Consider the following 13,420-nt stretch of genomic DNA (forward strand, 5'->3'; position numbering starts at 1 on the left):
CAGGAGGCAAATAAATGATAGATGTTTCTCTTTTAAAACGCTCTTTCTCTCTCTCTCTCTCTCTCCCTCAAAAATCAATGAAAACATTTTCAAAACTAAGAATGAACTGCAGCTACATGCAGCAATGTGAATTACTATTAAAATATAATATTGAAAAATAATATTGTGGAAAAGAAGCAATATTAATGAAAAAAAAAGAGCCCTGACCAGTGTGGTTCAGTCGTTAGAGCATCAGCCAAGCATGGAAAGGTCATGGGTTAGATTCCCAGTCAAGGTCACATACCTGGGTTGTGGGTTTGCTCCCCAACCCTGGTTGGGGCCAGTGCAAGAGGCAACCAATTGATGTTTCTTTGTCTCCCCACCCCTCTCTTTTGAGACTGTATCTGTTTTGTCCATCTTTCCCTCTGTTTCTTGAACATATTAATCATTGTATTGTAAATCCTGGCCTGCTGCCCAGCCAGCATGGCTCAGTGGTTGAGCATCGACCTGTGAACCAGGAGGTCACGGTTCAATTCCCGGTCAGGGCACATGCCCATGTTATGGGCTCGATCCCCAGTGTGGGGCATGCAGGAGTTGGCCAATCAGTGGTTCTCTCTCATCATGGATGTTTCTCTCTCTCTCTCTCCCTCTACCTTCCTCTCTGAAATCAATAGACATATTTTTTAAAAATAATAATAAATCCTGGCCTGCTAACTCCAATTTCTGGGTCACCTTTTGGTCTGCTTCTGTTGGTACAATAATCTATCCTATCTAATAAAATAGTAATATGCAAATTGACCATCACTCCAACACACAAGATGGCTGCCCCCATGTGGTCAAAGATCCTGTCCCCATGTGGATACAAGATGGCTGCCACAAGATGGACAGCAGGGGAGGGCAGTTGGGAGGGACCAGGCCTGCAAATGAGGACAGTTTGGGGGGACCCAGGCCTGCAGAGGAGAGCAGTTGAGGGGGACCAGGCCTGCAGGGGAGGGCAGTTAGGGGTGACCAGGCCTGCAAGGGAGGGCAGTTAGGGGTCACCAGGCCGGCAGAGGAGGGAAGTTGGGTGCAACCAGGCCTGCAGGGAAGGGCAGTTGGGGGGGACCCAGGCCTGCAGGGGAGGGCAGTTAGGGGTGACCAGGCCTGCAGGGGAGGGCAGTTAGGAGCAAACAGGCTGGCAGGGGAGCAGTTAGGCATCAATCAGGCTGGCAGGGGAGTGGTTAGGGGGTGATCAGGCTGGCAGGCAGAAGCGGTTAGGGACAATCAGGCAGGCAGGCAGGTGAGCGGTTGGGAGCCAGAAGCTCTGGACTGTGAGAGGGATGTCCGACTGCCCTTTTAAATGGGCAGTCGGACATCCCTCAAGAGGTCCCAGATTGGAGAGGGTGCAGGCTGGGCTGAGGGACACACCTCCCGTGCACGAATTTCGTGCACAGGGCCTCTAGTACATATATAAAAGGCTAATATGCAAAGTGTCCCCTCAGGAGTTCAACCATGAGGCCAGGAGTTTTATCGCTTGCTATGACATGCGTTGACCACCAGGGGGCAGTGCAGAACATGGCAGGTGACCAGCGGTGGCGGCAGGGCTCTGAGGGAGCAAGGGAAAAGGGAGGCAGTTAGGCAGGGATGTGGAGAATCTGATTGGCACTGATTGCCAGCCAGGCCTAGAGACTCTACTCATGCACGAATTTGTGCACCGGGCCTCTAGTAGTAAATATGACCATTTAAGAGCTTGTATCAACCAACATTTTATTCCAAACTAGAGGCCCAGTGAATGAAAATTTGTGCACTCAGGGGGGGCCTGCACCCTCTGGCAGCCCGGGAGCGGGCCTAAGCCATTAGTCGGACATCCTTAGTGCTTCCACGGAGGCGGAAGAGGCTCCCACCACCACCACTGCACTGGCCAGCTATGAGCCGGCTTCTGGCTGAGTGGCACTCCCCCTGTGGAAGTGCAGTGACCACCAGGGGGCGGCTCCTGCATTAAGCATCTGCCCCGTGGTGGTCAGTATGTGTCATAGCAACTGGTCATTCCTGGTTGTTCTGCCATTAGGGTGAATTTGCATATTACCCTTTTATTATATAAGATGGTAGTAAATCATGGTACTCTCTTTTAGATAAAATGTGTAAAAATCCATCAACTCATTCAAAAAGTTAGCACTGAGAAATAAAGTATAATAAATGGACATTAAAACTTCTTCATTTCATCCTACTGATAAGATTACTTCCATTACCTCATTTGATGCTCAATATCCCTGGGAGGGAGGCACAAGATAATTATCTCAATTTTGTAGATGAGGAATCTGAGATTCAGAAACGATAAAAATGGTAATAAAGCATGCATGTATCTATATTAAGTACTTTTAATTTCTTTGCTTGAAAGATACTTTATAAGACTATAATAATACTAGAGGCCTGGTGCATGAAATTCGTGCATGGAGGGGGCAGTTCCTCAGCCCAGCCTGCACCCTTTCCAATCCGGGATCCCTCTCGCAATCCGGAACCACTGGCTCCTAACTGCTCACCTGCCTGCCTGCCTGCCTGATGGCCCTAACTGCTCACCTCTGCCAGCCTGATCCCCCTAACTGCTCTCCCCTCCTGGCCTCATTGCCCTTACTGCCTAACTGCTACCCCCTGCCGGCCTGATCCCCCTAACTGCCTATCTGCTCTCTGCTGCCTACCTGATCCTCCTAACTGCATATCTGCTCTCCCCTCCTGGCCTGATTGCCCTAACTGCCTATCTGCTCTCCCCTCCTGGCCTGATCCCCCTAACTGCCTATCTGCTCTCTCTTTCTCTCTGTGCCCTTCAGACCACCGGCGCAGGTGTGCTGAGAGCTCTCTGCAGCCCCGCCCCCATCCTGATTGGTCATTATGTGACAGTGTCCCAGCCAATTTGCATATTCCTCTATTATTAGTATAGGTTAATTATAATCCTGTTATATAAATTAGGGAATGATATATAATAGAATCTATATGACTTTTATCTAAGCTCGATATGTTAGTGAAAAGAGCAAGATTAGAATACAACTTAGAGCTTTTGACATAATTTTTATATTTTGCCACTACCCATCATATGTGTCTTTATCTTCTCTTCTTTTTCCTTCTTATCTGTGCTCAGTTATCCTTCAATATTTCTTATCTTTTCATTTTTATCTCTCTTTCTACAATTTCCTCAGTTGATACCCATAGACATTTTATACTCCATTCTGTCATTTAGCAACTTTAAGACATTTAAGTCATACAAACAAATGACTACATATTCCAGTAAAAATCTCCTAAGCCAGTTTGTAAAATTCTGTACACTATCGTGCTGTTTCGGATTGGGAACTATTTCTTCCAGTTTATTTCAGATAAATATATTATTTTTAATCACATGTATTAAAAAGTATATACATGATGTTTATGGATTTCAAAATATGTGTAATTTAACTATTTTTAGTTATTTACATTTCTCTCTGAATTGATGTTTTTAGTTTTCTAATTTCTGGAAATACCATGTTTCAAAAATTGAACAATTACAACTATAAAATGTTTTTATGTGCTAGAGTTTTATAGTTAAATAGACGCATTCTTCTTTCATGAAAATGACTTCTTTTTAGTTCATTAATAACTTGACATTATAAAAGTGGCCATAGAACTAATTTTTAAATTACTATCATATGAAGTATATATCCATCTTTAGTTGATTATGTGGCATTCTACAACATGACAATTCTGATTTTCATGCTTTTAGTTTTGGAAATACAATAGAAAAATTTGATCACAGAAATATGCTAAAAACCCATAAGGTGGAAATATTTCCTTATAAAAGCAGGCTTCGCCTCAGTTGCAAAATAAAATGCTTCCCCTTTCCTCCATTCATTTCATTTCAGTTCAATAAACAGTTAGTGAGCAGATAATATGTGGAGATACAAAAATAGATAAAATGAAGTTTATACTTTTGTAATACTTCTAGCAGAACTTATAAGAGAATCAGGTGGAAGAGACAGACCTATAAACTAATTTTAATATAGTGTGATAAATGCTATAATAGAAGTTTTTTCATGGTGCTATGAGAGCATACACAAGGAGCAGTGAGCCTTGACTAGAGATCAAGCATAGCTTCTTATAGGAAACTAGAGGCCCAGTGCACGAATTCGTGCACCATTGGGGTCCCTCAGGGTGGCCTGTGGGGATCGGGCCGAAACCCACAGTCCAGCACTGCCTGAAGCTTCTGTCTGCTACTCCTGCTCATCCCAGCCCCACTGCACCTGCTACGGGCTTGCGCCCAATCAGTCCCGATTGGGAGAGGCTTCCATCGCCACGGCAGCACTCACCAGTTGTGAGCCCTGCATCTGGCTCCCTCCCGAGGGGAGTGGCCTGCGGGATCTGGTTGAAACCGGCTCTATGACATCCCCCAAGGGGTCCTGGATTGTGAGAGGGCAAAGGCCAGGCTGAGGGACCCCACCAGTGCATGATCGGGGCTGGGGAGGGACCGTGGGAGGGCTCCAGGGCGGGTACGGCCCATCTCAGTCCTGATCAGCTGGACCCCAGCAGCAAACTAACCTACCAGTTGGAGCATCTGCCCCCTGGTGGTCAGTGCACATCATAGCGACTGGTCAGCCAGTTGACTGTCTATCCCCTGGTGGTCAGTGCATGTCATAGCGAGCGGTTGAGCAGCCTTAGCATATCATTAGCATATTATGCTTTGATTGGTTGAACAGTCGACCAGTCACCAGATGACTGGACACTTAGCATATTAGGCTTTTATTATATAGGATAATGCCTGAGGTAAATTTTGAAGGATAAGAGTTAATCAAGCAAAGGAAAAGGGGCAGAAAGAAAAGCATAAATATTGGAGAGTTAGGCCATATGGTTTTCTAGAATATTTGAACAAAGCAAACATGAAAATAGGCCATAGAACTAATTTTTAAATTCCTATCATATGAAGTATATATCTATCTTTAGTTGATATTTAATAAAACTGAATACTTCCTTTTGTGGAACAATCCTTAAAAGAATATTTCAATCTATTGCAGTATTTGAATTGTTATACAGTATATTGATCTTTGTTCAACATTTGAATGTATTTTTCCTTACATTTTTAATGCATTATTTTAAGAAAAAACCTATATATTTTCTAAATTTATTGAATTAGAAAAAATTCTGAATGGCACCAATTAATTTTTTTATTTAAGTCTCTTTGTAACTATTGGTATTCTCATTTCATCTTTTATAGAGTTCCTATACCTCAGCCAGAAACTTCTCCACAAACAAGAGAAAATATACCAGACACGCCACGCATCTTCCAATGTATGTTCCTTTATTAGTAGTAGTAGTATTAATGAAATATTTATGGCACACTATTATATAAAGGTCACTGTTTAATTCTGCATTTTTGTGTCATGTCTGCCACTAACATAATATAAGTATTCTAAAAAGATTTATAGCTAGTTACTTTTGTTGCTGGTTTTCATTTATACTAGCATAGGTCCTTGTCAAAAATACTGGTCCCAATTTAGAACAATATTGTGGTATCACCAAAGTGAAAGTAAATATAAACAAACTTATACTTATCAATTTCCTTCTTTAGTAGCATATCCCTTCAAATGTACTATTTTTTTAAATATATTTTATTGATTTTTTACAGAGAGGAAGGGGGAGGGATAGAGTTAGAAACATCGATGAGAGAGAAACATCGATCAGCTGCATCCCACACACTCCCCACTGGGGATGTGCCCGCAACCAAGGCACACGCCCTTGACCAGAATTGAACCTGGGACCCTTGAGTCTGCAGGCCGACGTTCCATCCACTGAGCCAAACCGGTCAGGGCTGTACTATTTTTAATTATCAGAAGAATAAGTAGAAATTTTAATTTTACAATAAATACAGGTAAAGCTTAAAATATTATTATAGTTTCTTTCTTAGCTATTGGGTTGACTGTTTTGAATTTTGGGTTCATTTCTGAAGTAATTTAGTAAAGTAATTTAGTTCTGGAAATATATCCTTAGAGTGATTTATTTTAAATCAGATTTTATATGGGGCCATCTCTCTGGACTAGACTTTTTATCATTTTATGTCCTTCTTGCTTTTTGAATCATTCTTATTTTGGGATTGACCTCTAGTCCTTCTGGCAGATTAAGAATGCACAAAAGATATGCATAGACAATGAACACACACAACAGTGTAGTGATGGCTAGAGGTGGAGGTGTGAGGGTTGGGTGGAAATGAGTAAAGGTGGGGGCCCAGTAGGGGACATCTGTAATGATGTCAACAATACAAAAAGAATGCACAAATGTATCTGAAGTCTGTACCCCACAATAAACATAGAAAATAAAGAGGAAATCATAATAATATAAATATGTAACCAAGCTTCAAACAATAATGAAAAACACCTATGTGCCAGAAACAAAGGAATTTAAAATTAGTAGTGAGTAGGAACTAAAACTAAAACTGCTAATGGGCATTTCAAAACTAGATAAAGGCCTAAACGATTATAGATTGAAGTATAATAACAACATGGAAAGGAAAGTCCAGTCCATTTATGTGAAGTGGAACTAAAATAAAGTTGGGAGGTTGTGGATGACCAATGAAATTATGCCCTTTAATGTGGGAAAGTATTAAAAAGCTACCTGTATCCCCTGGACAATGTGTGGGAAAAATTTGGAATCCCAGGACTCTGTAGTATGGAGGTATGGTCATAGTTCAGATGACTGAAATGGTGAAGAAAGTGTGCTAAAGAATTAACACTAATATCTGATCCAAAATCAATGAAACCCCTAAGGTCTTGACAAAGGTGAGTGTGAAACTGTCTTAAAGAGAGGCTTTTTATAACCTACTAGAGGCCCAGTGCACGGATTCGTGCACTGGTGGGTTCCCTCAGCCTGGCCTGAGGGGATCAGGCTGAAACTGGCTCTCCAACATCCCCCGAGGGGTCCCGGATTGCAAGAGGGCACAGGCCAGGCCAAGGGACCCCACCGGTGCACTATCAGGGTTGGGGAGGCACCACAGGAGGGCTCCAGGGAATGTCCAACCCATCTCACCAAGTCCCAATCGGTTAGATCCCAACAGCAAGCTAACCTACCAGTCGAAGCGTCTGCCCTGTGGTGGTCAGTACAGGTCACAACAACTGGTCAAACTGTCGGACACTTAGCATATTAGGCTTTTATTATATAGGATAGCATTTGGGACTCCCTTGGAAAACATCTATAGAAAATGAATTCATAGTTTAAAAAATTACCAACTTCCCAAGGAAATGAACTACTTTGAGACAATGTGATTAGATGTAATATGTAGAAAATTTTATACCTCAAAAACTAGAAATACTAGATTAATCAGAAAGGGACTTTAAATAAATGTGTTGAAAAGGTTAAATAAATAGAAATCATAAGTCAGGAATAGATCAATATGAAAAAGAACTGGCATATTGGAATCCCAAGACAACTATATATATAACTAGAGGCCAGGTGCACAAATTCATGCACCAGTGGGGTCCCTTGGCCTGGCCTGGGGGATTGGGCTGAAACTGGCTCTCTGACATCCTCTGAGGGGTCCCAGATTGCAAAAGAGTGCAGGCCAGGCTGAGGTACCCCACCAGTGCACGATCAGGGCCAGGGAGGGATGCAGGAGGTTGGCCAGCCAGGGAGGGACTGTGGGAGGGCTCCAGGGCATGTCCGGCCCATCTCACTCAGTCCCAATTGGCTGGACCCCAGCAGCAAGCTAACCTACTGGTCAGAGCGTCTGCCCCCTGATGGTCAGTGCACATCACAGCAACTGGTCAACCGGTCGACTTTCTCCCCCCTGGTGGGCAGTGCACATAAAAGCGAGCAGTTTGAGTGGCCTTAGCATATCATTAGCATAGTATGCTTTGATTGGTTGAACATCCGACTGGAGACTTAGCATATTAGGCTTTTATAATATAGGACTAGAGACCTGGTGCACGAAATTTGTGCACGGTGGGGAGGGCGTGTCCCTCAGCCCAGCCTGCACCCTCTCCAATCTCGGACATCCCTCTCACAATCCAGGACTGCTGGCTCCCAACTGCTCACCTGCCTGCCTGACTGATTTCCCCTAACCACTTCTGCCTTCCAGCCTGATCACCCCCTAACCACTCCCCTGCCAGCCTGATCAACGCCTAACTGCTCCACTGCTGGCCCGATTGCTTCTAACTGCCCTCCCCTGACAGCCTGGTCACCCCTAACTGCCCTCCCCTGCAGGCCTGGTCGCCCCCAAATGCCCTCCCCTGCTGGCCCGGTAACCTCCAACTGCCCTCCCCTGCAGGGTTGGTCGCCCCCAACTGCCCTCCCCTGCTGACCCAGTAACCCCTATCTGCCCTCCCCTGCTGGCCTGGTTGCCCCCAACTGCCCTTCCCTGCAGGCCTGGTCCCCCCTACCTGCCCTCCCCTGCAGGCCTGATTCCCCCCAACTGCCCTCCCCTGCAGGCCTGGTCCCTCCCAACTACCCTTTCTGCAGGCCTGGTTGCCCCCAACTGTCCTCCCCTGCAGGCCTGGTTGTCCCCAACTGCCCTTCCCTGCTGGCCTGGTCGCCCCTAACTGCCCTCCCCTACCAGCCTGGTCACCCCTAACTGCTCTCCCCTGTTGGCCTGGTTTCCCCCAACTGCCCTCCCCTGCAGGCTTGGGTCCCCCCCAACTGCCCTCCCTTGCAGGCCTGATCACCCCCATCTGCCCTCCTCTGCTGACCCGGTCACCCCTTACTCCCCTCCCCTGCAGGCCTGATTGCCCACAACTGCCCTCCCCTGCCAGCCATCTTGTGGTGGCCATCTTGTGTCCACATGGGGGCAACAATCTTGTGTGTTGGAGTGACGGTCAATTTGCATATTACTCTTTTATTAGATAGGATGGGTTGAAGAGTAATTAAATGCAGATGAAAAGATAATTGATGCATTTGGAAGATAGATACACAGAAAATCATACAAGAGATTGGGAAGGTAAGAGAGAAGTTGAGAGACCTGGTGCATAGGGTGAGAAGGTCCAATTTATATCAAATAAAATTTCCAGGAGGACAGAATATGGATAATCAGGAAGAAGCAATATTTGGAGAGGTACTTTTTCAAAATTAAAGATACATATGAATAATTAGATTGAAGGGTCACAGTGAATCCTGAGCAGAAATATTAAATAAATCTATACCCAGACATATCATGGTAAAGTGCAAAGAATCAAAGATAGTAAATATCTTAAAAACTGTCAGAAAGAAACTACATATTTTTTTCAAATGAAATATAATTATATTGGAAGATTTCTTATCAGTAATAACAGATGCCTTAGACAATAGAATAATGACTTCAATTTTTTAAAGGAAGTATTTTCCAACCTAGAATTCTATATTTAACTAAACAAACTGTAAAAGTGAGGGTAAAATAAATATATTTTTAGATATTCTAAGACTGAGATTTTACTCATAAAGTCTCAATGAATTAGTTACTAAAAAAAAAAAAAAAAAAGAATTCTGAAACGAGGAAAATGAAACCAAAAATGAAGTAGCAGAATGCAAGAAGAAATGGTGAGCAAAGATTAGTTGGGTGATCACATTGTAAGGTATAAAAATGTCAAGTCACTATGCTGTACACCTGAAATTAACACAACCAATGTAAGATTATATACCAGCTATCCTTAAGTTAAAAAATATATTTTAATAAAAATGGATACATGCAGAAAATAAGAATTTCATAAAATATTAGTAAATATAAATAAACACAGGCAGTAAAATTAACAACTACGGTAATAGAAGAAGGGGAAGATGGCTGTCGACAGGAAGGCAGACTGCAAGATAGTGTGTGAGTGAGAGAACAAAAGGAGAGTGTGTGGTCGCATGGGGAGTGTTTATTTGTGAGTTGAGGGACAGCTATACTCCAAGGGACTGTTGGGGATTGCCAGACGGGGTACCCCTGACCTGGCAGCCTCCACTGCTGCTGAAATCCCTCCCGGAGCAACCGGCTCTGACGCGGAGACTGCGCCATCTTGAAGGGGATAGTGGCTATTATTGGAAGTCTGAAAATCCCTGGAATCTACAACAACAACACCCAAGGAACAGCTGAAAACCCAGGAACACTGGACCCCAAACAACACGAATACACGGACTCGGAGGAGCTCTCCACCTTCTCATGGAAAGGTCACATTTCGCCTAAGAAAAGGTGAAGTCTGTGATCCAGGCAAGAGAGAGAAAAAGCACACAATGGGAGCTAGAGGATCCGGGGAAGTCTGTGCCCCAAAAAATCCGCAGCCGTTGGGGCTAGCATGATCCGCAAATGTGGAAGGGGATCCACAGGGCTGCTAACAGAAGGGAACTCTAAAAAGCAACCCATAGCTGAACTGGGCAAAAAAGGGCAGCCTAAAAAATTTAACAGTGTGCCGGCAGCTTTGAGCCAGGGGGAAAAAAACATTGCACAGACTTGCATGCAGCGCCGGAGGGTAAAAGTCATGAGTTTGCACACTTATTCTGGTTCGTTTTCTTTTTTTTTTTCTCTTTAAATCCTTGCTTTTGATTACTAAGTCCAGGACATAGGATCACCCAATTGGGGACACTCTAAGAGACTGCAGGGGAAAGTTGTTTTTCTGGAAACTGGGGATCAGAGCAGGGAATAATGATCAGAGAACCAGCTCTGGGGCAGCCCACTCCCACAAACCGGTATTGAGTGCCACACGGAAAGCAGGATCTAAGCACTGGCTATAGATGACTTATAGACCTGGAGGTCAATCGACAAACACTGCCACCCAGGTGTTGAATCACAAATTGACTCTTGTGTAAGTAAACACGAATAAAGGAGTATAAGAAACAAAGAAGTACTGCCTGCTTGAAAATCAGGACTGTGGCTTAAAACACTGAGGAGCAGTGGAAAGCAGGGAACTTCAATACTGTCCTGACCAGGAAACAGGCATGCCAAACAGAACAGTAGAGGAAGTGAATAACCTTCACTACTACACATTTTTATTTTTTTTCATCTTTTACGAAGAAACTAATTTTTTTCTTTTTTCCTCACTTGATTTTACCTTTTTAATTATTAGATTTTTATTTTTAATCAGTATTATTACTACTATTTTACCTTTTCTTTAAAGTGTCATTTTATTTTCTTTTTACTTTCTTTTGGGATTAGTGTTCTACATTCTATATTCATCATTCCTTAAGCATCATTTTACTCTATCACAACTTTACCTTTATCCCAACACTCTCTTCCTCACTTTTCCCCTTTTGTTGTCCTGTTTCTCTTACCCTATTCCTGCTTTAGATTTTCCCTATTCCTTCTTTTTACCCCCTGTTAAAAATTCATCCTACTTATATATCTAATTTCCAATCCCCTCCTCTAAGTCCATATAGAACCCTCTCTTCTATTGCTTCACTATCAAAATTTTGTTTCTCTCTGTCCTTTTGTTGATGTTTGCTTGATTGTTGATTATATTGGTTTTTTTATGCTTGTTTGTGAGATTGTTTCGCTTTTACTTTTTGGTTTTTGCTTCTGATTTTCCTCACCTCACTTGATATTAGTTGTTGTTCATAGTTTGCATTCATCTCTAGGTATTTGTTACTTGCATTTGTTGGGATTAGTTCCTGTTCTATTGGAGTTTTCTCCCCATATAAATAGTTTTTTTCCCTCTTCTTTTTTATTCCCTTTCTTTTCTCTCTTACATTTTTTTTCTTTTTCTCAATTTCATTTTTGCACTCCTTTTTCTTCTTTCTTTCTTATCCCCTAATTCTCTTAAAATTAGGAGACAAAGAAACAGCCTGCATATGAAAGAAGAGGAGAAATCACCAGAAAAGGAAGTAAACGAAATGGAGGCAAGCAACATGACAGAGAAGTAATTCAGAGAAATGGTCATAAGGTCACTAAAAAGAATGGAAGCCAAATTTAATAATATGTGTAAGAACCAAGAAAAAATGAAGAACCACCAAGAAGAAATGAAAAATGACATCACTGCTATAAAGAACTCAATAGAAAGCATCAATAGTAGACTAGAAGAAGCAGAGAACTGCATCAGTGAGCTAGAAGACACAGTAGGAAAAAATACCAGAGCAGGGCAGTATCTAGAAAAAAAAACCTTAAAAAAGAGGAAGAGAGCCTGAGGGAACTTTGGGACAACACAAAACGGAACAACATCCGCATAATCAGAGTGCCAGAAGGAGAGGAAACTGAGCAAGGAATAGAAAACCTGTTTGAAGAAATAATGACAGAAAATTTCCCTGATATAGGGAAGAAAAAATTCAGACAAATCCAAGAAGCTCACAGAGTCCCAAACGAAACGAACCCGAAAAGACTGACGCCAAGGCACATTATAATTAAATTGGCACACACCAACAACTAAGTAAGAATCTTAAAGGCTGCCAGAGAAAGAGAGAGACAGAGAGACAGAGAGACAGAGAAAGTTACCTACAGAGGATCCCCCATCAGACTAGCAACTGATTTCTCAACAGAAACACATCAGGCCAGAAGGGAATGGAACGAAATATACAAAGTCATGCAAAGGAAGGGTCTGAATCCAAGAATACTATACCCAGCAAAGCAATCAATCAAAATTGAGGGGGAAATCAGGAGCTTCACAGACAAAAAAAGGACTAAGGGAATTTATTACCACCAAACAAGCAATGCAAGAAATGCTAAAGGTTCTGCTGTAAAAAAAGAAAAAAAAGAAAAAAAAAGAAAGAAAGAAATAGGAAGCGAAGAAGGAACACAGGGGTAAAGAAAAAAAATGGTGACAAACAGGTACCTATCAATAATAACTTTAAATGTAAATTGATTAAATGCCCCAATCAAAAGACATAGGGTAACTGAGTGGATAAGAAGACATGATCCATATATCTGCTGTCTACAAGAAACCCACCTCAGAAAAAGAGATGCACACAGACTGAGGGTGAAGGGATGGAAAAAGGTTATTCAGGCAAATGGAAATGAAAAAAAAGCTGGGGTAGCAATACTTATATCTGACAAATTAGACATCAAAGTGAAGGAAATAACAAGAGATAAGGAAGGCCACTTCATAATACTAAAGGGAGCAATCCAACAAGAAGAAAAAACTCTGGTAAACATATACACACCCAATACAGGAGCACCCAAATACATAAAAAAAAACAAAACTCCTGGAGGATATCAAGGGAGAGATTGACAGCAATACAAACATAGTAGGGGACTTTAATACCCCACTATCACCGTTAGACGAATCCTCTAAACAAAAACTCAGCAAAGAGAATAGAAGGCTCCAAGATGGCGGCTTACGTAAACACCTAAACTGCTGCCTCGCACAACAATTTCAAAACTAAAACTAAAAGACAAAACGTCTGTCACCCAGAACCACGGGAAAGCTGGCTGAGTGGAAGTTCTACAAGTAGAAGGAAAGAGAAAAGAGCATTGAGACGTGCACAAGTGCTGAAAAGCTGAGGTATGGAGTCGCGCATATCGGGCTGGCAGCTGGCGACTGGGAGCGCTGCTTTTTCAACCTGAAGAGAGACAAGCTCCCGA

General features: G+C 42.6%; 1 protein-coding gene across 1 annotated transcript in view; it reads left to right on the top strand.

The window, feature by feature from the left end:
* The window catches only part of RADX (RPA1 related single stranded DNA binding protein, X-linked), a 78,632-nt gene that overhangs the window by 36,685 nt on the left and 28,527 nt on the right, over positions 1–13,420 (top strand). The window contains exon 11 of the mRNA XM_080652374.1: positions 5,192–5,265. Coding sequence (XP_080508500.1) covers positions 5,192–5,265 — 74 coding nt within the window. The remainder of the gene's footprint in view (positions 1–5,191; positions 5,266–13,420) is intronic.

Source organism: Plecotus auritus, assembly GCF_963455305.1.
Source record: "Plecotus auritus genome assembly, chromosome: X".
Taxonomy (NCBI): Eukaryota; Metazoa; Chordata; class Mammalia; order Chiroptera; family Vespertilionidae; genus Plecotus; species Plecotus auritus.